Source organism: Mobula birostris, chromosome 10 (genome assembly GCF_030028105.1).
Source record: "Mobula birostris isolate sMobBir1 chromosome 10, sMobBir1.hap1, whole genome shotgun sequence".
In the NCBI taxonomy this organism is placed as follows: domain Eukaryota; kingdom Metazoa; phylum Chordata; class Chondrichthyes; order Myliobatiformes; family Myliobatidae; genus Mobula; species Mobula birostris.
Window position 1 is genome coordinate 21,459,304 of NC_092379.1, and position 25,901 is coordinate 21,485,204.

A 25,901-nucleotide genomic window follows, 5' to 3' on the forward strand; every position below is an offset into this window, starting at 1 on the left:
GTGCAGTTAAACATCTGTCTGTCAGGGCAGACAGTTTGCAACTGGACTGAAGGGGGACTAATATCCCAGTGGGAAGGTTTGCTTGTGCTGCATGGTGGGGGTGGCGGGGGATGCCGTTTAAACTGGAGTTGCAGGGGATGAGAACCAGAGTGTCAGAACAGATTGTGGAGAGATTGTGGAGACATGTTTTTAGACATTAGACAAAGTCAGGAATCAAGAAGTTGAGCATGGTGTGAGTAATGTTCTGAGCTGTGTATATCTCAAAGCAAGTATTATTGTAGGAAAGGCAGATGAACTCAGGGCAGAGATCAACACATGGACTTATGATATGGTGACCATTAGTGAGACGTGGTTGCAGGAGACGCAGGACTGGTAGCTCAATATTCTGGTGTTCCATTTTTTAGATGCACAGAGTGGGAGGGATTAAAGTGCAAATGTCACGACAGTGTTCAGTCAGGAGAGACTGGAGAACTCCTCTTCTGAGACTATACAGGTGGAAATGAGGAATAAGAAAGGTATGGCCATGTTAATGGGGCTATATTATAGATCGCCCTGCAGGACCCAGAGGCACAAATTGTCGGGACATCACAGACTATTGCAAGAAACACAAGGTTGCGATAGGAGGTGATTTCAACTTTCCACAAATTGACTTGGACACCCAGACTACAAAAGGGATGGAGTTTGTCAAACGTATTCAAGAAAGTTTCCTTAATCAGTGCATAGAAATCCCAACAGAGTGTGTGCAACACTTGATATCTTATTCAGGAATGAGACAGGGCAGGTGACAGAAGATTGTGTACGGGAACACTTTGTATCTACTGATCATAATGCCATTAGTTTCAAAATAAATTTGGAAAAAAATAGATCTCGTTCCCAGGTTCAGATTCTAAATTGGAGAAAGGCCAGTTTTGATGGTATCAGAAAGGATGTGGTAAGCGTGAATTGGGACAGGCTGTTCACTGGCAAAGGTGTACTTGGTAAGTGAGAAGCCTTCAAAAGTGAAATTTTGAGAGCACATTGCTTGTATGTGCCTGTCAGAAGAAAAGGCAAGGATGACCTTTGATATTGAGGCCCTGGTTAAGAAGTACAAGGAAGTGCACTGCAGGTATAGGCAGGTGGGGACAAATGAGGTACTCATGGAGTGTAAGGAATACAAGAAAACACCTAAGAAAGAAATAAGAAGGGCTAAAAGAATGGACGAGGTGCCCAAGCAGACAAAGTGAAGGGGAAACCCAAGGGATTCTACAGATATGTTAAGAGCACAATGTTTGCAAGGGACAAAATTGGTTCACTAGAAGATCAGATTGGAAATCTATTTGTGGTGCCAAGAGGGATGGGGAGGCTATCAATGGACTTTTTGTATCGGTATTTATTTGGAAGATGGACAGATAGTCTGTAGAAACGAGGCAAAGCAGAAGCGACGACATAGACCCTTTAGAGATTACAGAGGATGAGGTGTTTACTGTCTTTAAGCAAATTGAAGATTGTGGGTGTGGAGGTTGCTGTCAGAGATATTTAAAACATCCTTAGCACCAGGCGAGATACTGGAGAAGAGCAGGATAGCTGATGTTCCATTGTTTAAAAAGGGCTGTAAAAATAAACCAGGAAATTATCGGCCAGTGAGCCTGACATCTGTTGTGGGAAGGCAATTGGAAGGTATTCTAAAGGGACCGGATATATGTGTATTTGGACAGACATGGACTGATGAAGGATGGTCAGCATAGCTTTGTGTGTGTAGGGCACGTCTAACCAATCTTATTGAGGAAGTTACTAGGAAAGTTGATGAAGGCAAGGCAGTGGATATTATCTACATGGACCTCAGCAAGGCATTTGACAAGGTCCCAAATGGGAGGGTGGTCAGGAAGTTTCAGTTGCATGGCATTTAAGATGAGGCAGCAAATTGGATTGGACATTGGCTTTGTGGGAGAAGCCAGAGGGTGGTAGTAGATGGTTGCCTGTCTGACTCAAGGCCTGTGACAAGTGGAGTTTTGCAGGAATCGGTGCTGGGTCCATTGTTGTATCAATGATCTGGATGATAACATGGTTAACTGGATCAGCAAATTTGCAATTGACACCAAAATTGTGGGTGTTGTGGACAGCAAGAAAGACTATCAGAGCTTGTAGTGGGATCTGGACCAGTTGGTACAATAGTCTGAAAAATGGCTGATGGAATTTAATGCAGACAAGTGCGAGGTGTTGCACTTAGGTAGGACCAGCTAAGGTGGGTCTTACACAGTGAACGATAGGACACTGAGGAGTGCAGTAGAACAAAGAGATGTGGGAACACAGGTCCATAATTAATTGAAAATGGAGGCACACGTAGATAGGATCATAATGAAATCTTTTGGCACATTGGCCTTCATAAATCAAAGTATTGAGTACAGGAGATGGGGTGTTATGTTAAAGTTGTATAAGACATTCTTGAGGCCTAATTTGAATTGAATTGAATTGACTTTATTACCAACATCCTTCATATACATGAGGACGAAAAATCTTTACCTGTTCAGCTTTGGTCACTTACCTGCAGGAAAGGTGTAAATAAGTGTAAGGGGGTTTCGACTTTTATGTTACTGCAGAGGCTAATTAAAATGGCATCTTTGTTATGTTCCAAGGGGGGGGGGGCTACATAAGCTGAAAGAGTACAGGGAAAGTTTAAAAGGATGCAACCAGGACTGAGAATATGAGTTATAAGGAAAGATTACATAGGTTAGGACTTTATTCCTTGCAACGTAGAAGATTGAGGGGAGATTTGATGGAGGTATAGAAAATTATCAGGGGTATAGATAGGGTAAATGCAAGCAGGCTTTTTCCACTGAGGTTGGGTGGGACTACAACTAGAGATCATGGGTTAAGGGTGAAAGGTGAAATGTTTAAGGGAAACCTGAGGGGAAACTTTTTCACTCAGAGTTTTGTGAGAGTGTGGAATGAACTGCCAGAGCAAGTGGTGCTTGCAAGCTCGATTTCAATGTTTAAGACAAGTTTGGATTGTTACATGGATGGGAGGGGTATGGAGGGCAATGGTCTTGGTGCAAGTCAATGAAAGTTGGCAGTTTAAATGGCTCAGCACAGACCAGATGGGCCAAAGGGCCTGTTTCTGTGCTGTGCTTTTCTGTGACTCAGTGACTGTCAGACAATGTCCAAGACCAGACAGTCTGTGTCTGCATTGCTTGCAGTTGAGAAGAATCCAGATTTCTGGACAAACATATCAGATGTAAAAGGGGCACGAGAGGGTAGATGTTGGGAGAATTTCACTTGTCACAGAGCAACGAACAAGGGGACAGAGTTACAAAGTAAGGAGCAGGACATTTGAAAGTGTGGTGCAGAGAAATTTCTTCCCTCAGATGGAATGAATTCCCAGAAATCTCAGCCCAGAAGATGGAATCTGGTGGTCTGCACTTCCTCCTGTTTTCTTCTTGTGAGTTCAGTGGAGACAGAGACAGAGAGGATTAGAAGAAGAGACAAAGGATGAGATCAGAACTATGCAAATAAAGAAACAGGTGTGTTGGACTCAGGATTGATCTTCAAAGATTTTGACACCCAGGAACTTGAAACTGCTCAACCTTTCCACTGCTGATCCCTCAATGAAGACTGATGTGTGTTCCCATGACTCCCCCTTCCTGAAGTCTGCAATCAATTGCTTCATCTTACTGACGTTGAATGTAAGGTTGTTGTTGAAACACCATGAACCCAACTGATCTATCCTGCTCTTGTATGCCTCCTCATCACCCTGAAACTCAGCCCACAATAGCTCAACAGTAAATTTATAAATGCCACTTGAGTTCTACCTAGTCGCACAGTTGTGGGTGCAGAGAGAGTAGAGCAGTGGGTTAAGCACACATCCTTGAGGTGCTCCAGTGTTGATTGTCAGTGAGGAGGAGATGCTCATTCAGATCCACACTGACTGTGGGTCTCCCAGTGAGGATGTCAAGGATCCAGTTGTGGAGGGTGGTCTGGAGGCCCAGGTTTTGGAGTTTGTTGATTTGAACTGAGGTTATGATTGTGTTGAACGTTGAGCTGTAATCAGTAAACAACATCCTGACGTTCAGCAGGTATTGTTATTGTCCAGGTGATCCAAGGCCGAGTGGAGAGCCAGTCAGATTCCATCTGCTGTAGACCTATTGTGGCAACAGGCAAATTGCAGGGGTCCAGGTCCTTGCTTAAGCAGGAGTTGATTCTGGCCGTGACCAACCCCTCAAAGCATTTCCTCACAGTAGATGTGGGTGCAACTGAGCGATGGTCATTGAGACAGCTCACCCTGCTCTTCTTGGGCACTGGTATGATTCTCACTCTTTTGAAACAGATGGGAACCTCTGACTGCAGCAGTGAGATATTGAAGATGTTCCTGAACACTCCCACCAGTTGGTTGCACAAGTTTTCAATTCCGTACCAGGCACAGCATCAGGGCCTGATTCAGTGTGAGGATTCACCCTCTTGAAAGCTGCTCTGACGTTGGCATCCGAGACAGAGATGACAGGGTCACCAGACACTGCAGGGATTTACCCACATGTAGTTTCATTCTCCCTTTCAAAGTGTGCTTAAATGGCGTTGAGCTCATCTGGGAATGAAGCATCACTGCCATTCGTGATGTTAGGTTTCACCTTGTAGGAAGTAATGGCCTGAAAAGTCTGCCAGAGCTGAAGGGCATCTGATTCCTTCTCTAAGTTCAATTGGAATTGTTCAAAGGTTTATTTATTATCAAAGCCTGTATCCACATACAACCTGAAATTTGTGTTCTCCAGATAGCCATGAAAACAAGAAAGAATATGAAAGTCATTCAGAGAGAAACATCAAACCCATCCCTTCACCACCACCCCCACCGACAAAAACAGCATCCCGATCATCAATCGCCCCCAATAACCCCCTCTCCCTTCAGAAAACGGAACAGGAACATCGATCCCCAACACAAAAAACTAACAGAACATCAAACCCCGAACACCCTCCCCTTGCACAACAAAACTGAAAAGGAACGGGCGATAAAAAACACAGAATATAAAAACGATAGGTCTGAAAATGTCCAATCCATAAACACAACTGTCCAATCCATAAATCAGAAACACAATACCATCTCCAATATCACCAACATTCATCGAAAGAGAGGAGAGGGACACCACACGAGGCAGAGAGGCCGACCCGCCTGTCACAGCGAGACACACAGCAACAGGCCGCTCACAGAATCCATCTCCAGCAGTGATCAAAAGACAGGCATCGGCGCCGAAACTCTCACTCACTTAATGGATGCTTGAAATGGCAAAATGGAGTCAATCATCGGCTCACACACTGTCTTGCAGTTTCATTGCATCAAAGCCGTCTGAGTACATACTCGGAATCTTTTTGGAGATAGCAAAGCGCTGGATCACTGAAACAATCTCCAATCTAAAATCCAGTCTCCAACTCTAACAGTCTGAGAAACATATTTAAGGAGAAAAACAGACACAAAGGACCAAAAAAGGATATTTTTGTGAGCTATCTGGAAGACGTTGACTGAGAGAGCATTGAACTCTGGCACCATCTTAACCAATAGCTTTCCGCAGGTCGTACCTGGGCTTCTTGTCTAATGTTGAGTCACCAGCCTAGACTGCCATAAATCGAGGCCTCAGCAAAGTACAAATCTCCAGGTCCATCCACAGCTTTTGATTTGAGATATCCGGGATGTTCTCGAAGGGACACACTCATCCACATAGGTCTTGATGAAGTCGGTGACAACTGTGGCATATTCATTCAGATTTGAAGAAAGGTCTCTGAATATTGTCTAGTTCACCAGCTCAAACTCCTGTAAGCGCACTTCTGCCTTCCTTGACCATATTTTCTTGGTCCTCACTACCAGCACTGTGGTCTTTAGTCTCTGCCTATATGCCGGGAGTTGAAGTACAGCCAGGTGATCGGCCTTACCAAAGTGTGGCCATGTGCTGGCACGGTAACCGTTGTTGATGGTGGTATCACAGTGGTCAAGTGTTGGCTCCTCTGGTTCCACAGGAGATATGTTAGTGGTCATTGTTCAGAGACTTCCTCAAGATGTCCTGGTTCATATCCGGGTGTGCTATTTCGTGTTCAGTGATCATGGTGCTCAGCTCTTCCAGTGACTGTCTGATGTTGGCTTGAGGTGGCTGCCCCCACACCATGCCTGGATCTGCTGTAGACTAATGGACTGAAATTGTTTGCAATCATTCATCAACAACTAAATTATCACTGTGTCATGTGACAGGGGACTGAACCCAGCAGGATTTAATCGTGAGCAGTGCCCTGCAATGATCTTTGTCGGCCCTGCAACTATTCACTGATATTACTAATGATGTGGATGATGGGACACAAAGCCATGTCTATGAGTGCCCAGCAAATGAAAAGCAGACTCCACAGGAAATAGAATGGCAGGGAGGTTTAAAGTGTAGAGATGGAAATAGATGAAGTGAACAGGACAACTGGAACAAAGTGAAATCATTGACTGGGGCAGGCAAGCTGCAGAGATGAAAAGAGAGATTTTTCATGGGAGATTCGAAAGTCAGCATCAGAATTTTCAATCTGGAGGAATCCCAGGCTCAGTCTGAACAGATATGAGGCAGCTCATTGATTCAGCTCAATGTCACAAATGGATCTACAGACTCTCACGTGCACCGAGACAAGAAGATTGCAGGAAATGCTGTCTTTGATCAGAAACTGCACCTCTCATTGCAATTCACAGCTCCGATAGTGCATTCTATTGGCATTCCAACAGCTAAATGTCATGTAGCTAGGCAACTGTCCTGCAGTCACTGCTGTGAGCCAAATGGGTCCTGAGGAAATAAGCTCCTTGATGTTTGATTTTGTTTTCTCAGTCAGAAGTTGTAAGCAGAGATGAGCAACCCACTCTGTAAACAAACCTGATTTCATTCCGTTGTACAATTCTGTACAGGATAAGTCTGAGCTGAAGTTGTCAAGCCAGCTGACAGCAGATATTGTCCAGTTTGTAAATTTTCTATTTCTAATCTACAGAGTTGTCTGTCTTTATCCAAAATCCCTCCATTGAAGAGATGTGGATCAACCAGACCGCTACTCTGGTGTGTATGATTGTGGGTGCTGATCTGAGCCAGGTCCAAATCCACTGGAAGGTGAACGAGAGGGAGAAAATCAAAGCAAATGTGACCAAAAAACTGAGAGAGGAAGGAACCCAAGACACAGTGATCAGCCAACTCCAGACCAGTGTGGAGGAGTGGACCAGTGGGGTGGAGTACACTTGCTCTGCCCAACAACATTCTGCAACCTCACCAGTATCAGCACGGACAAAACGTCCCAAAGGTGGGCAAGAGGTCAGCGATTAAAATGGACAACGTTGGTCACCTCAGTAAAAATGTTTGACATTTCCATTGTTTGCCCATCAGTTCCACTGGAGACAAAAGGTCCCAAAGTCAGACTGCTGCCACCGCCAGAGGGAGAGACCAAGAGTGGGAACACGGTCACCCTCGAGTGTGTTGCCTCTGGATTCTACCCAGACCAAATAACCATCACCTGGGAGAAAGGGGACGCTCTGATCTCTTCCAACATCAGTGTGAGACCAACTGCTCTGGAACAGGCAGGGACTTTCATTGCCAGCTACGTCCTGACCGTGAGCACAGAGGAGTGGAAGGAAGGCTCAGTTTTCAGATGCACAGTGTCTCATCCCCCCTCCAACACCAGTGTCAGGCAGGATGTGAAAAACATTCAAGGTATGATTCTGAGATTCACTCCACTGTTGACATCCTCTGCCACAGTCACAACCCAGCGACAAGCAAGGTCAATAGGTAACGGCAAGTCTGGCATTGTTGTAGCTGTGTGAGTGGATTAATAATGCAGAGGCAGAGAGTGGGAAAGAATCAGAGTTCATTCAATGCTTCATGCTAGTTTTAGATTACAAACTATTTCACTGATGTTCTTTGGTGAAGGACACTGGCCTTCCTACCCTGTTTACCTGTATCCATCAGTCCCACACCAAACTCTTCACTGCTCTGTGATGGGCCTTCTGGGACAGAGCAAGGAATGCCGGCCTTGTCAGTGAGGGAATGATGAAATAATGACTGCAGGGTCAATGTTCTCACACCAGCGTCTCAGAAACATGAAGCAAGTCTATCTGTCTCCAGAACTGGAGGTACTGAGTTCCACTGGAGCAGGCATTGTGGAATGTAACTGGACATCAGACAGTTGTTGAGCTCCAGTAAACCAGAGAGATGCACAGTACTCAGCCAGGCACAGAACTAGTGCTGAAGCAATGGTACAGAGTACACGTGTGATGCTCTCTCAATGTTATCCCTTTCTCTGTTCACAAGTGTTCTCTAACCCACTGAACACTTTCCACAATTTACCTTTCATTTCCAAAAGTAAAAAGCCTTCATATTTTAGATGAGGAGAGGTCACTGATGGTGTAAACATTGGCCTGGATGGTGTAAAAGCAGAATATTCCAGGTGAACATCATATGAAAAAAGAAATCCATTCCCAATAGGAACCCTCTAAAGTTACCCTTCCCCACCAGATAAGATGGAAAGAAGTTGGGTCACCGGGTTCTCCGCAGCAGAGATTCCCATGGACATACTGGCCTACAACTCCAATTGTCAACCTTCAATTGATGGTTGATCCGACAACAGTGTGGTTTACATCACAGAAACATGCAAGGTTACCTGCAAGTCCTTTCTCATTGGCTCAAAATGGACAGATATATTGCATGACTAAGTACATTAAAATTAATTACCAACATTTCTGAGATCCTCCGGTTCTTGTTAAAACTTCCTTGCATCAGGTCTGATCCTGTTGGAAACTTGTGTAGACTACTTGACAGGTTAAAAGTCAGCCTGTGTTTGTGTAATCAAAGTTCAATAAAGAAGGTATGGAAAGCATTCGGCTGCCAGCGTTCCGTGCCGGTATGTTTTGGGATACAATTGTGTGACTTAAACCTGAGGGGCTGGAAGTGTTGCCTGGTTGGTTCTGTCCTTCATTGTACAGACAGACAGACAGACAGACATTCAAGTAGATTTTGGTAAATGTGTACTATAGTTTCCACTGGGCAAATGATAGAACATTCCAGATTGGTCCACAGTTTCTAAGGTTAATTGACTGGGAAAGGTATTTTATCAACTTTGTGAAGACATTTGGTGAACTCAACCAGAAAGAAGGACAATATGTAGACAGTGATGTCTTGTGACCTGCAGCAATGTGTTCAGTGCTGACACTATTCACTAGATTTATTCATGGTTTAGATATTGGGCAGAAATACACATGACCAATTTTTGCCACTCACACAAGGCTGGCAGATCTGTCAGCATCTGGAAGGCTTTAACTACAGAGCTAATAATCAATGAAATGAATAGGCAGGAACCAACTCCAGGTCTTTGGACAAACTGTCTTGGAGGGACTGCTGAACATACATGCACTCCCCAGAGCAAATTACAAGTTGGGAGGATGTTTAATGAACACTAACTGAAGATCTGGTTAATGTTTTTAGCAGAGCGAACATAGTTGATTCAGAGAAACTAGTTCATTTAATTCTGTCCAGGGGATCCCAACTTACAAATGACATGCTGTGAGGAAACATGATTCAGGTCATCAAATTTACTCAGTTTATTGCCATGTTGATCTTCAAGAAATATGGACAAGTAACTAACCGTCTCACTTTCTCAATTGTTTCAGAAACCTGCACAGACTTGACAGGAGAGGAGGGGAAGGAAGAACAGGGACACGTGGGTGGAGATGACAATGTGCTTACAGTTGCTGCCTTTGCCGTTCTGTTTATCATCAGTTTCCTCTACAGCACCTTCGTCACCGTTGTCAAGGTAACTAATTGACTAACAGAGGCCTCCCATGAAACACAAACTTTCACCTTCCTTACCTCACATTGCATTCTCTGACACTGCAATCCCAACGACAGCACAATCAACAGACAACGCAGTCTGAGGCCTTCACAACCCCTGGGACTTTACACCTTTCCTCTTTACTCCGAGCCTCTGGGCCTTGATAAGCAGAAGTTATGACCTGTACAAAAGGGACAGGTTACACCTGAATCCACAGGGGACAAATATCCTTGCAGACAGGTTTGCTAGATCTGTTCAGAAGGGATTAAACAAATTTGGCAGTGATAGGGTTGAGGATCAGATCGTTGGGTTACAAACAGAGGCAGTGTGTAGTGAGACTGCTAGCAAGAAGAAGCTGATGACCAGGTAAAATTACAGTTAACAGGATGAGTTGCAATGTAAAATGGGACACAATTTTAAAATGTGATGAATACAGGACTGAAGGTGTTATCACAGGATATGGAATAATCTCGATGAACTTGAAGCACAGCTACATATTGGCATTATGACTTTCTGGGCATCACTGAATCGTGGCTGAAAGAAGATTATAACTGTGAGCTTAATGTCCAAGGATACACATTGTATCAAAAGGACAGGGAGGTAGGCAGAAGGCGTGGTGTGGCAGTATTGGTAAAAAATTAAATTAAATCATTAGAAAGAGGTGACATGGGATCGGAAGGTGTAGAATCGTTCTGGGTAGAGCTAAGAATCTGCAAGAGTGAAAGACCCTGATGGGAGTTATACACAGACCTGCAAACAGTATAGCAAAGATGTGGTCTACAAATTACAACAGAGGACAGAAAATGCATGTCAAAAGTGTGATGTTAAGATTGTCATCGTGAATTTCAATATGCAGGTTGATTGAGACTGATTGCACCTGAACTGGAGGGGAACCAATATCTTGGTTTTGCTGATGCTGCTTGGGAGAGTTTAAGCTCGTTTTGCAGTGGCTGAGAACCAGAGCCCAGCTCAGTAGGGGAAGGACCGGACCAGAAGTTAGGTGTCAGGGAAGGTATTGAAAGGCAAATTTGGAGTAACAAGTATGATAGATCAGATAGTTTGGAGTGCGTATATTTTAATGCAGGGAGTATCATGATAATACCATAAGACCAGAAGACATAGGAGCAGAAACAGGCTATTTGGCCCATCAAGTCTGCTCCACCATTCAATCATGGCCAGTTGCAATTCTTCCAGTCATCCCCACTCCCCTGCCTTCTCCCCATACCCTTTGATGTCCCAGCTAACCAAGAACCTATCTCTCTCTACCTTAAATGCACCCAATGACTTGGCATCCGCAGACACTCATGGCAACCAATTACACAGATTTACCACCCTCTGACTAAAGTAATTTCTTTGCATTTCTGTTATAAATGGATATTCTTCAATCCTGAAGTCCTAGTTTCCCCTACCATGGGAAATAACTTTGCCATCTCGAATCTATTCAGGCCTTTTAACATTTGGAATGTTTCTATGAGATCCCCCTCATTCTCCTGAACTCCAGGGAATACAGCCCAAGAGCTGCCAGATGTTCCTTGTACAGTAACCCTTTCATTCCTGGAATCATTCTCGTGAATCTTCTCTGAGCCTTCTCCAATGTCGGTTTATCATTTCTAAACTAAGGAGCCCAAAACTGCACGCAATACTCCCAAGTATGGTTTACAAGTGCCTTTTAGAGCTTCACATTCCTGCTCTTATATTCTATACCTCCAGAAATGAATGCCAACATTGCATTCGCCTTCTTCACCACAGACTCAACCTGAAGGTAAACCTTTAGGGTATCCCACACAAGGACTCTCAAGTCCCTTTGCATCTCTGCATTTTCAATTCTCTCCCTATCTAAATAATAGTTTGCCTGTTTATTTCTTCCACCAAAATGCATGACCATACACTTTCCAACATTATATTTAATTTGCCACTTCTTTGCCCATTCCCCTAAACTATCTAAGTCTCTCTGCAGACTCTCTGTTTCCTCAACACCACACGCTCCTCCACCTATCTTTATATCCTTGGCAAATTTAGTCACAAATCCATTAATCCCATTATCCAAATCATTGGCATACATCATAAAAAGCAGCGGTCCCAATACCGACCCCTGTGGAACTCCATTGGTAACTGACAGCCAGCCAGAATAGGATCCCTTTTTTCCCCACTCTCTGTTCTCTGCCGATCAGCCAATGCTCCACCCATTCTGGTAACTTCCCTGTAATTCCATGGGCTGTTATCTTGCTAAGCAGCCTCATGTGCGGCACCTTGTCAAAAGCCTTCTGAAAATCCAAGTACACCTCATTTGTCTACCCTGCTTGTAATTTCCACAAAAAATTGCAGTAAAAATCAGACAGGATTTTCCTTTCAGGAAACCACCTTGGCTTTGGCCTATCTTGACACATGCCTCTAGGTACTCGGTAATCTCATCCCTAACAATCGATTACAACAACTTCCCAACTACTGATGTCAGGCTAACAGGTCTATAGTTTCCTTTCTGCTGCCTCCCACCCTTCTTAAATAGCGGAGTAACATTTGCAATTTTCCAGTCATCTGGTACAATGCCAGAATCTATTGATTCTTGAAAGGTCATTGTTAATGCCTCCGCAGTCTCTCCAGCTACTTCCTACAGAACCCAAGGGTGCATTCCACCAGGTCCAGGAGATTTAACCACCCTCAGACCATTCAGCTTCCTGAGCACCTTCTCAGTTGTAATTTTCACTGCACTTACGTCACCTCCCTGACACCCTTGAATTTCCAATATACAGGAACTGCAGATGTCCTCCACTGATAACTGATGCAAACTACACATTCAGTTCCTCTGCCATCTCTGCATCTCTCATTACAATATGTCCAGCGTCATTTTCTATTGGACCTATATCTACACTCAACTATCTTGTACTGCTAATATACTTTAAAAAGCTTTTAGTATCTTGTTTGATATTAGTCGCCAGCTTCCTTTCATAATTCATCTTTTCCTTCCTAATGACCTTCTTAGTTTCCTTCTGCAAGTGTTTAAAAACTTCCCAATTCTCTATCTTCCTGCTGGCTTTGGGCTTGTATGACTTCCCTTCTGCTGTTACTTTGGCTCTGACTTCACATGTCAGCCATGACAGTGTCCTTCCATTCAAAATTTTTCTTATTTGGAACATGTCTGTCTTGCTCTTTGCTCATCTCTCACAGAAACTCTGGTCATTGCTGCGCTGTGTCCTTCCTGTTACTGTCCCATTCCAGTCAACTTTGGCCAGTTCCCCTATCATGCCATTGTAATTTCCTTTTTCCCATTGAAATACCAACTCATTATAATTTAGTTTCTCCTTCTCAAATTTCAAAGTGAACTCGATCATATTGTGATCACTGTTCTCTAAGGGTTCCTTAACCTTCAGCTCTCTAATCACCTCCAGATCATTGCACAACATCCAATCCAGCACAGCCGATCCCCTGGAGGGCTCAACAACAAGCTGTTCTAAAAAGCCATCCATTACACATTCTACAAATTCTCTCTCTTGAAGTCCAGTAACAGCCTGGTTTTCCCAGACGACTTTCATGTTAAAATCCCCAATGATTATCATGACTTTGCCCTTTTAAAATGCCTTTTCTTTCTCTTGCTGTTATTTTTAATCCACATCCTGGCTGCTGCTTGGAGGCCTGTATACAACTTCCATTGGGGTTCTTTTACTCTTGCCATTCCTTAACTCAACCCATAGAGACTCTACACCTTCCGATTCTATGTCATCCCTTTCTAGTGATTTAATATTATTTCTCATAATCAGGGCCACACCATCCCCTCTGCCTATTAACCTATCTTTCCAATACACCGTATATCCTTGACTGCTCAGTTCCCAATGGCAGGCATCCTTTAGCCAAGATGAAATTAGAGCATGGATCAGTTTGTGGGACTACAATCTTGCAGCCATTACACAAAATTGGTGAGGGGCAGGAATGGGTGATTAATGTGCCAGGTTCTTGAAGGAGGGTGCAATCACACTAATAGGATTATACTGCAGACTCCCTAAAAGCCACCGGGACATTGAGGAATGGATATGCAATTAGGTGGAGGAAAAGTGAAAAAATAATATTGTTGTTGTCATGGGGGATTTCAACTTCCCTGATATAAACTGGGACTATCTTAATGTAAGGGATTCCGATAGGGCTGAATTTGTTAAGTACATCCAGGAAGGTTTCTTCAATCAATAATCAGTGGGTGAACAGTAAGGGAACAGTGACAACTCATTAACTTTCAGGATAACTATCGACAAGGATAAGTATTATCCTTGTGGAACAATTTTAAATTGGCATAGGGCAATTTAAAATGGCATTTGGCAGTAACTAAGAAGTGTTAACTGGAAACACCTTTTCTCTGGCAGGTCCACATCAGACATGTGGAGGGTGTTTAAAGAGCAATTTCACATAGTGCAGGAAAGGTATGTTCCTGTCAGAAGGAAGGAAGGGGATGGAAATACAAGAGAACCTTGGATGTCCAGAGAGGTGATGAATTTTGTCAAGAAAAAAAGATCAAGTATGTAAAGCTTCAGAAGGTTGAATCAAAGAAAGCACAGGAGGGGTATAAAGAAGCCAGAAAGGAACTAAAGGGAATTAGGAAAGCCAGAAGAGGCCATGAAAAGTCCTTGATAAGTTGGATTAAGGTGAATCTCAAGGCGTTTTATACATACATGAAGACCAAGAGGATATCTTGGGAGAGGATGGGACCACTCAATGATAAAGAGGGGAACTTTTGCTTGGATGCAGGGAATGTGAGTGAGGTACCAAATGAGTACATTGCTTCAGTATTTACAAAGGAAAAAGATGTGGAGGACCAGGAGATCAGTACTGAGTGTATAAATAAACTAGGGCTTTTAGAGGTGAAGGCGGAGGAAGTGTTGGGCCTCCAAAAAGGAATTAAGATGCATAAGTCTTCAGGACTAATGTTACATAGAAACTTAGAAAACATACAGCACAATACAGGCCCTGTGGCTCACAATACTATGCCAAACATGTACTTACTTTAGAAATTACCCAGGGTTACCCATAGCCCTCTATTTTTCTAAGCTCCATGTACCTGTCCAGCAGCCCATTCCACACACTCACCACTCTGCATAAAAACTTACCCCTGACATCTGCTCTGTTCCTCCTTCAATGGACCTTAAAACTGTGCTCTCTCGTGTTAGCCATTTCAGTCCTGGGGAAAAGCCTCTGACTATCCACACAATCAATGCCTCTCATCACCTTGTACACCCCTGTCAGGTCACCTCTCATCCTCCATCGCTCCAAGGAGGAAAGGCCATGTTCACTCAACATATTCTCAGAAGGAAACACTCTTGTAAATCTCCTCTGCACCCTTTCTATAGTTTCTACATTCTTCATGTAGTGAGGTGACCAGAACTGAGCACAGTACTCCATGGGGTCTGACCAGGGTCCTATACAGCTGTAACATTATCTCTCGGCTCTTGCACTCAATCCCACAGTTGATGAAGGCCAATGCACCATATGCCTTCTTAACCACAGAGTCAACCTGTGCAGCAGCTTTGAGTGTCCTATGGACATGGACCCCAAGGTCCCTCTGACCCTCCACACTGCCAAAAGTCTTACCACTAATACTATATTCTGCCATCATATTAGACCTACCAAAATGAACCACCTCACCTTTACCTGCGTTGAACTCTATCTGCCACTTCTCAGCCCAGTTTTGCATCCTATCGATGTCCCACTGTAAACTCTGACAGCCCTCCACACTATCCACAACACCCCCAACCTTGGTGTCATCAGCAAATTTACTAACCCATCCCTCCACTTCCTTATCCAAGTCATTTATGAAAATCACGAAGAGAAGGGGTCCTAGAACAGATCCCTGAGGCATACCACTGGCCACCAACTTCCATGCAGAATATGACCTGTCTAAACAACTCTTCGCCTTCTGTGGGCAAGCCAGTTCTGGATACACAAAGCAAGGTCCCTTTGGATCCCTTACTTTCTCAATGACCCTTGCATGGGGCACCTTATCAAATGCCTTGCTGAAATCAATTTAGACTAACGTTGTACCTCTATTTAAGAAGGGAACAAGGGAAAATTCTCCAAACTATAGACTGGTGAGTCTCACATCAGTTGAAGGGAAATTGCAGAAGAAAAATCTTGGGGATAGATTATCTGAGCATTTGGAAACCCATGACCTAAGTAGGGAGAGCTCGCAGGGCTTTCTTTGGGGCAAGTCGTGCCTTACCAACTTGGATTTTTTGACAAGGTGACAAGACAGATTGCTGAGGGCAGGGCAGTGGATGCTGTCTACATGGACTTTAATAAGGCATTTGACAAAGTCCCCAATAGGAGGCTAATCCAAAAGATTAAGATGCATGGGATATGTGGCAAATTATCTGGCTTACACATAAAAGAGAGCGGGTAGTCGTGGAAGGGACATGTTCAACCTGGAAGTCTGTGATTAGTGGAGTTCCACAGGTGTCTGTACTGGGATGTACATTGCTTGTAATGTATACAAATGATCTGGATGAAAATGAAGATGGGTTGGTTAGTAAATCTGTGCATGATTCCAAGACTGGTGGAGATTCCAGGGATAGTGCAGAAGACATTGAGAGGAGAAGGCCAAAATTGATTGGAAGGGGACACTAGCAGGGATGATGGCAAAGCAGCAATGGCAGGTGATTCTGAGAGCAAATTGGAAGGCGCAAGATAGGTGCATCAAAGAAGAAATATTCTTAAGGTGGGATGATGCCAGGCAGCATCTATGGAAGAGAGTAAACAAACAATGTTTTGGGCCAAGAGCCTTCATCAGTCTGAAACATTGACTGCTGACTCTTTTTCACAGATGCTGCCAGGCCTGCTGAGCTCCTTCAGCATTTTATGTGTGTTGCCTTAGAACCCATGGTATTCCAGGAAAGATACTGGCATCGATGGAACACTGGTTGATTGGCAGGAGGCAAAGAGTAGGCAAACAAAAGAGGACCTTTTCTGGTTGGCTGCCAGTGAATAGTGGTGCTCCACAAGGGTCTGTGTTCCAACTGCTTCTTTTCATGTCAACTGTCAATAATTTGGATAATGGCATTGATGGCTTTTATGTCCAAGTTTGCAGATGATATAAAGAGAGGAGGAGGGGAAGGCAAAGTTGAGGAAAGAGAGAGGCTACAAAAATATTTAGAAAGATCAGGAGAATGGTCAAAGAAGTGGCAGGTTTGAGGAAGTGATAGACAGGGGCTACAGGGAGGAGATTACCCCAAGGTTGCAGGAGACAGGTGTCTGGGTGACTGTCAGGAGAAGGAGGGCAAATGTACAAGAAGTGCAGAGAACACCTGTGGCTGTTCCCCTCAATAGTAAATCTATAACTTTAGATACTATTGAAGGGGAGCCAGAGTGACCGGGTCTCTGGCACTGAGTCTGGTGATGTGGCTCAGTAGAGGAGAAAGGCGAAGAGGAATGCAGTGATGATAGGAGATTCCTTAGTCAGAGGAACAGGACGAGGTTCTATGGACGCGATAGAGACACACAGATGGTATGCTGCATCCCTGATGTCAGGATCATGATGTCACAGATTGTGTCCACGGTATTCTCAATGGTGAGCATGAACAGCCAGAAGTCTTTGTTACGAGACACTCCCAACTGCACCAGCTTCCGGGAGTACGGATAGCTGGCATGGCCCCTTTAAGGGATCAGAATTGATAATCATGTTTGGGTGCCAAGAACTGAGTATTTAAGGAACAGCTGAATAGAGGTTCGGTGTTCAATGGTAAGCTGACTTGTGCTATCATCCAACATTTGTTTTGTGCTCAGCTCTAATTTGATACCATGAGCAGAACCTTCCTTCATTTACCTCGGTTCCTTTCAGAGGGAGGAAAAGTGGCCTTCATTATCTCTCCAGGACTGGAAAAGTCCTGGCCTCAGCCACTGCGCATTGGGAACATCGGTCTGAGATCTGTTCAGATTCAGAGGAATTCATGGCTGCCATGAGGAAGGTGTTTAATCACCTCACTGGAGCCAGCTGAGACTCAGACCGGCTGATGAAGATTCAACGGGGGGATGGTCCACGGCCGACAGCGCAATCGAATTTTGGACCTTGGCCCAGAAGAGTGGTTGGAATGGGGAGGCCGTGGCCATGTTCCAAAACCATGGATGAACTGAAGGACGCCTCGCCTTGGGAGAGCCAACTGAGATCTGAGAGGTTTTGAGTGACCAGTCCATCCAGCTCGATAATCGTCCAGCAGAGCAAAAGTGGGACCACTTCAAGAAATCAAAGTGAGCCAGTCTGTGCCCAGACCCTACACATCACAGTTCCACCCCACAACCTCGGACCATAACCAGCCCTTTGCTTGCTCAAGATCCAGTCGAACCCCTGCAGGTCAGTTGTGCTGGACTCTCTGCCAATGAAAGGTCCCGGCGTCAGAGTCATTGTTGTGGTTTTACTGACAGGCCGAATATCCCAGGCTGCAACCGTCGAGACGGCTAAGACCGTCCAGATTCAGGAGGACTGTCACTACTCCCAATACAATTGACTCTGGGTTCATGCTGAAGGCAGAGCTCACCCGGGGTAAAAACTTAAAGCAGGTGAGAGCTGCCTGGACTCTGGGGCAGTGGGTTATTTTCTGGATTTAAGAACCACCCATTGGTTCGACATACCTCTGTGAGAGTTGAGCCAACACATACCCGCAACTGTCTTGGATGGTCACCCACTAGGTTCCGGGAAGATCCAGCAACAGACTGTGGATTTGAAGATGAGGATAGGGGATCATGCAGACATTAGTTTCTACATTATTGACTCTCCACTCATATCGCTGATCCTCTGGTACCCTGGGCTGTCCCAGTGTAACCCATCCATGGACTGGAGGAAGGGCAGAATCATTGCTTGGTCCAGTCCTGATAACAGGGTTTGTTTGCACCATGGTATTCCGAGACCCAGACTCTCCTGTGACCAAGAACTAATAAGAGGGCAGCCTTCAGTGTTGAGGTAACCTGAGACCGTGTCGAGACCAAGTCCTGCCCTTAAGGACAAACAAGCCATTTCCAGTCAATAGGACTCTGCGAGTCCAGACACTTATCTAGTCATGTCCTCTAGTTCAGGAGAGGACCGAGCAAATACCTGAACAGTCTGGGGAACTCACAGCCAAGCTTATGGAATCCAGCTGCCAGGTCGAAAGGAAGGGTTAAGAATCCTTTACACTGAACCTCGAAGTCTATTTTCAAGAGGGAAATAACCCTCTGTAATGCCTCGCTGCTGTTGCCTGAGGATTGAGATGGGGGTTTGAAGAGGAAGAAGTGTTCAAAAGGCAAGATGACACAACCATGGCGAACAAGGGAAGTCAAAGGCAACATAACAGCCAAAGAGAGGGCATATCATTGAGCTGGCATTTGTGGGAGGTTAGAGGATTGGGAAGCATTTAAAACCAACAGAAGGCAAGTACAAAAGTCAGTAAGAAGAAAAAGATGGAATGGCAAAGTAAGCTACTCAATAATATTAAAGAGAACAGCAAAAGTTGCTTCAGATACGTAAAGTGTTAAAGAGAGGCGAGAGAGGGTATCAGACCACTGGAAAACAATGCTGGAAAGGTACTAATGGGGGACAAGGAAATGGTGGATGAACTGAATAAATATTTCGCATCAGTCTTCACTAAGGAAGAAACTAGCAGTCAGGTAGAAGATCCAGGCATCAGGGTCATGAAGTGTGTGAGGCTACAATTACTACCAAGAAGATTTTTGAGAAATTGGTAGGTCTGAAGGTAGATAAGTCACCTGGACCTGACGGTGTACACACAAGGGTTCAGAAAGAGGTAGCTCAAGAGATTGTAGAGGCATTAGTCATGATTTTTCAAGAATCACTAGATTCTGGAATGGTTCTGGAATTCTGGAAAATTACAATTGTCATTCCACTCTTCAAGAAGGGAGAGAGACAGAAGAATTAAAATTATAGGCCAGTTAGCCTGACCTACGTGGTTGGAGGGAACATGCAGACCGCCAACCAATAGAGACAGGCGGTCTGCATATTTCTCAAAACAGATGAAAAATGGTTGGGAGGACCAGCAGATCTCTTAACCAACGGCGGCAGGGATAGAAACAGGTAGGTGGGAGATATGGTTTACTGTGCCTACCTGACTTTTTCCCTGGTGTTTCCCTTCTCTGTCTTCCCTCGGCAAACAGCCTGTGGTGGGAATGGCCTGTGTACGATTACATCCCGACACTCCTGCAAACATCCTCTCCACATCAACCCCTTCGGGGCCTTTCAATCGTCGATCGGTTTCTGAGGTTTTTATGGCAGTTGGCAAAAAGCCTTAAGGTGAATTACCAACACCTTCTGAAGTAGTGTGGGTGAGCAAATCATGACCCACATTTTTATATCTGACCCCATATCTTATTTGTATCAAATTTTATCAGACGTATGTTCTTAAGGAACTGCATTATATATTTAAAGCAATAATCCTGCGACCCTTTCTGCAAAATGCTATTAATGTTAAATTGAATTTTATTTTGTGATAACTCTAAAATCAACCATCCCCGCTCTTGATTATATCCTGTTGATTACAATATCCACACCTCCCATTATTTTGTTTCTTCTTTAAAAACAGTACTTCAACCCTGTGCCCAAACCTCAATCTTGATGTTATCACCTCCTCCCCCTGCTCTTTCCTGCATTTCTCAACCATCTCACTGCTTTTTGGATATTATTTCAAGTCGAAATAAGGATTGTATTAGCTCACATAAAATATCTGGTCTTTCTGCTGAATGTAAATATTTTAGACTCCTGATTCCTGTGCTTGAATCAGACAATATTACAACTCTCATCTCTCACCCTACCAATCCTATCCCTCATCTACTATTGCCCTTTTGAAGCATGTGTGGACATTTGTAAATATCCATAATAATTATTATTTACATAAGATTCCACTGCACCATTTAAGATCACTTCTCTATTTTTCTATCTCTTTTTGAATAATTCAGGATCCACTTCTGGTGCTTCACACAGTCATGGAGACAACCCAGGAAAAGGCACTGTTTCACTCACTGCCTTTTTACTAACTCCTATTCTTTCTGCTTTTCCCTCAATAGTCCATGCAAAACTTCTGATTTCCTTCTTTCCATTTCCCAGCATGGATCTGGAAGCTGCTTACTTGGATGATTTTCTCCAGGCCCTTGTAGGTTCACCAATATGTTACCACAAGCTGAGCTCTTCTCAGTTCCAGAGGTGTCTCTCCCAACTCCACCTGCATTGCCACCACTGGTGTTGTCCTCATTGCCCCACTGATTAACCTTAATGCTTGACTTTGAATTATATCCAGTTTATTGACCACACAGTGTGATCCTGATCCTATACCATACATCCATAGTTCAGTATTGATCTTATTAATCCTATATATATTGCTTTCAAGGATTTCCTATCAGCTTCCCTTTCCTTTCCTGTTAAACACCTCATAACATTTAGCACTTTCTTACCTTTAATATGTGTTGACTATGTGAGGCTTTTATCTCACCAACTTCCCACACGTTCTAATTCTATACCAAAGGTTTAGTTTCAAGTGTTGTTCTGTCCTCCTCCTTTTGAAAAGCATTGTGTTGGATTTCTCTGCTGAAAATCTGAATTCCAATTTTCATGCCCAATCTTCCACCTTAACGGCTCAGGCGGAAACGGGTGAGGCGAAGAGGATTTGGCATTCATTTTTTGTTGTTATTTGAGGAGAGGGGCAGTATGAGTGTGAGGGCAGCTTGTTGTTCTCGGTGCCGGATGTGGGAGGCCCTGGAATCTCCAAGTCTCCCGGACGTCCACATCTGCGCCAGGTGCGCCGAGATGCAGCTCCTAAGGGACCGCGTTAGGGAACTGGAGCTGCAGCTCGATGACCTTCGTCTGGTCAGGGAGAGTGAGGAGGTGATAGAGAGGAGTTACAGGCAGGTGGTCACACCGGGGCCACAGGAGGCAGACAAGTGGGTCACGGTTAGGAGGGGGAAGGGGAAGAGTCAGGTAATAGAGAGTACTCCGGTGGCTGTGCCCCTGACAATAGGTACTCCTGTTTGAGCACTGTTGGGGGGGGACAGCTTACCTGGGGGAAGCGACAGTGGCCGTGCCTCCAGCACAGAGTCCGGCCATGTAGCTCAGAAGGGTAGGGAAAGGAACAGGAGGGCAGTTGTAATAGGGGACTCGATAGTAAGGGGGTCAGATGGGCGATTCTGTGGGTGCAGTCCAGAGACCCCGATGATAGTTTGCCTCCCTGGTGCCAGGGTCCAGGATATTTCTGATTGCGTCCAACATATCCTGAAGTGAGAGGGTGAGCAGCCAGAGGATGTGGTACATATAGATACCAATGACATAGGTAGGAAAAGGGAAGAGGTTCTGAAAGGAGAATAGGGAGTTAGGAAGGGAGTTGAGAAAAAGGACCGCAAAGGTAGCAATCTCAGGATTACTGCCTGTGCCACGCGACACTGAGAGTAGGAATGCAATGTGGTGGAGGATAAATGCGTGGCTGAGGGATTGGAGGAGGGGGCAGAGATTCAAGTTTTTGGATCATTGGGACCTCTTTTGGCGCAGGTGTGACCTGTACAAAAAGGACGGGTTACACTTGAATCCAAGGGGGACCAATATCCTGGAGGGAAGATTTGCGAGGGCTACTGAGGTGACGTTAAACTAGAATAGTTGGGGGGTGGGAATCAAATTAAAGAGACTAGGAGAGAGGAGGATAGTTCACAACAGGGGGATAAGAACAAGTGCAGAGAGTCAAAGGGGTGTAAAATGAGGGTAGAAGCAAAAAGTAGTAAGGTGAAAAGTAAAAGTGGCAGGCCGGCAAATCCAGGGTAAAAATCAAACAGGGCCACTTTTCAACATAATTGTATAAGGGCTAAGAGTGTTGTAAAAGCGAGCCTGAAGGCTTTGTGTGTCAATGCAAGGAGCATTCGTAACAAGGTGGATGAAATAAAAGTGCAGATTGTTTTTAATGAATATGATATAGTTGGGATCACAGAGACATGGCTCCAGGGTGACCAAGAATGGGAGCTCAACATTCAGGGATATTCAATATTCAGGAGGGATAGACATGAAAGAAAAGGAGGTGGGTGGCATTGCTGGTTAGAGAGGAGATTAACGCAATAGAAAAGAGGAAAATTAGCCGGGAGGATGTGGAATCGATATGGGTAGAGCTGCATAACACTAAGAGGCAGAAAACGCTGGTGGGAGTTGTGTACAGGCCACCTAACAGTCGTAGTGAGGTTCGGGATGGTATTAAACAGGAAATTAGAAATGCGTACAATAAAGGAACAGCAGTTATAATGGGTGACTTCAATCTACATATAGATTAGGTGAACCAAATTGGTAAGGATGATGAGGAAGAGGATTTCTTGGAATGTATGCGGGATGGTTTTTTGGACCAACATGTCGAGTAACCAACCAGAGAGCAGGCTATTCTAGACTGGGTATTGAGCAATGAGGAAGGGTTAATTAGCAATCTTGGGTAAGAGTGACCATAATATGGTGGAATTCTTCATTTAGATGGAGAGTGACGTAGTTAATTCAGAAACAAAGGTTCTGAACTTAAAGAAGGGTAACTTTGAAGGTATGAGACGTGAATTAGCTATGATAGACTGGCAAATGACACTTATAGGGTTGACGGTGGATATGCAATGGCAAGCATTTAAAGATCGCATGGCTGAACTACAACAATTGTTCATCCCAGTTTGGCAAAAGAATAAATCAGGGAAGGTAGTGCACCCATGGCTGACAAGGAAAATTAGGGATAGTCTCAATTCCAAAGAAGAAGGACACAAATTAGCCAGAAAAAGTGGCTCACCTGAGGACTGGGAGAAATTCAGAGTCCAGCAGAGGTGGACAAAGGCTTAATTAGGAAAGGGAAAAAAGATTATGAGAGAAAACTGGCAGGGAACATAAGAACTGACTGTAAAAGCTTTTATAGATATGTGAAAAGAAAAAGATTGGTTGAGACAAATGTAGGTCCCCTACAGACAGAAACAGGTGAATTGATTATGAGGAGCAAGGACATGGCAGACCAACTGAATAACTACTTTGGTTCTGTCTGCACTAAGGAGGACAGAAATAATCTTCCGGAAATAGTAGGGGACAGAGGGTCCAGTGAGATGGAGGAACTGAGCGAAATACATGTTAGTAGGGAAATGGTGTTAGGTAAATTGAAGGGATTAAAGGCAGATAAATTCCCAGGGCCAGATGGTCTGCATCCCAGAGTGCTTAAGGAAGTAGCCCAAGAAATAGTGGATGCATTAGTGATAATTTTTCAAAACTCTTTAGATTCTGGACTAGTTCCTGAGGATTGGAGGGTGGCTAATGTAACCCCGCTTTTTAAAAAAAGGAGGGAGAGAGAAACCAGGGAATTATAGACCGGTTAGCCTAACATCAGTGGTGGGGAAAATGCTGGAGTCAGTTATCAAAGATGTGATAACAGCACATTTGGAAAGCAGTGAAATCATCGGACAAAGTCAGCATGGATTTATGAAAGGAAAATCATATCTGAGGAATCTGATAGAATTTTTTGAGGATGCAACTAGTAGAGTGAATAGGGGAGAACCAGTGGATGTGGTATATTTGGATTTTAAAAAGGCTTTGGACAAGATCCCACACAGGAGATTAGTGTGCAAACTTAAAGCACAGGATATTGGGGGTAGGGTATTGATGTGGATAGAGAATTGGTTAGCAGACAGGAAGCAAAGAGTGGGAATAAACGGGACCTTTTCAGAATGGCAGGCAGTGACTAGTGGGGTACCGCAAGGCTCAGTGCTGGGACCCCAGTTGTTTACAATATATATTAATGACCTGGATGAGGGAATTAAATGCAGCATCTCCAAGTTTGCGGATGACACGAAGCTGGGCGGCAGTGTTAGCTGTGAGGAGGATGCTAAGAGGATGCAGGGTGACTTGGATAGGTTAGGTGAGTGGGCAAATTCATGGCAGATGCAATTTAATGTGGATAAATGTGAGGTTATCCACTTTGGTGGCAAAAACAGGAAAACAGATTATTATTTGAATGGTGGCCGATTAGGAAAAGGGGAGGTGCAACGAGACCTGGGTGTCATTATACACCAGTTATTGAAAGTGGCCATGCAGGTACAGCAGGCGGTGAAAAAGGCGAATGGTATGCTGGCATTCATAGCAAGAGGATTCGAGTACAGGAGCAGGGAGGTAATACTGCAGTTGTACAAGGCCTTGGTGAGACCACAACTGGAGTATTGTGTGCAGTTTTGGTCCGCTAATCTGAGGAAAGACATCCTTGCCATAGAGGGAGTACAAAGAAGGTTCACCAGATTGGTTCCTGGGATGGCAGGACTTTCACATGATGAAAGACTGGATCGACTAGGCTTATATTTGTTGGAATTTAGAAGATTGAGGGGGGATCTTATTGAAACGTATAAAATCCTAAAGGGATTGGACAGGCTAGATGCAGGAAGATTGTTCCCCATGTTGGGGAAGTCCAGAACGAGGGGTCACAGTTTGAGGATAAAGGGGAAGCCTTTTAGGACAGAGATTAGGAAAAACTTCCTCACACAGAGAGTGGTGAATCTGTGGAATTCTCTGCCACAGGAAACAGTTGAGGCCAGTTCATTGGCTATATTTAAGAGGGAGTTAGATATGGCCCTTGTGGCTAAAGGGATCAGGGGGTATGGAGGGAAGGCTTGTACAGGGTTCTGAGTTGGATGATCAGCCATGATCATACTGAATGGTGGTGCAGGTTCTTAGGGCCGAATGGTCTACTCCTGCACCTATTTTCTATGTTTCTATGTTAACCTTTGTCTCTTAAAGTTTCCGTGTTATAAATTTCACATTCCCACCCCTTTTCCACATAGCTCCATCATCCACACAATGAAATTCCAATACAACTATTTATATTAGAAAATATACCATTAATTATGATAGTAAATAGTAATGGACTAACAACACTTCTCTGAGGAGTTCTCTTTTCCATAATTGGCTTACTTGACTGATTTCCCTGGTCGTACCGTGATAGGTCTGCCAATTTAAAAATCCTTTATCCAATTTAGCATTCAACCTCAAATTCCCAATTCATATAACTTAAAATCAAACCTTCCCCATAGATAATTCTGGGTATCCAATGTCCCTGGTGACACCATTCATTCTTTTTATCATCTTCCAATCACTGTCAATGGGTGTTTGTATTCCTCCGGAGTCA

The 25,901-nt window shown here is 44.2% G+C and overlaps 1 gene segment (V, D, J or C); it reads left to right on the top strand.

Annotated features, from left to right (window-relative positions):
• Positions 1 to 2,621: 2,621 nt before the first annotated feature.
• LOC140203897 (immunoglobulin heavy constant gamma 4-like) overlaps positions 2,622 to 25,901 on the top strand; it is a 37,011-nt gene continuing 13,731 nt past the window's right edge. The window contains 3 exon segments of the C gene segment in view: positions 2,622 to 7,269; positions 7,353 to 7,676; positions 9,629 to 9,771. Of these exon segments, the coding sequence occupies positions 7,005 to 7,269; positions 7,353 to 7,676; positions 9,629 to 9,771 (732 nt within the window).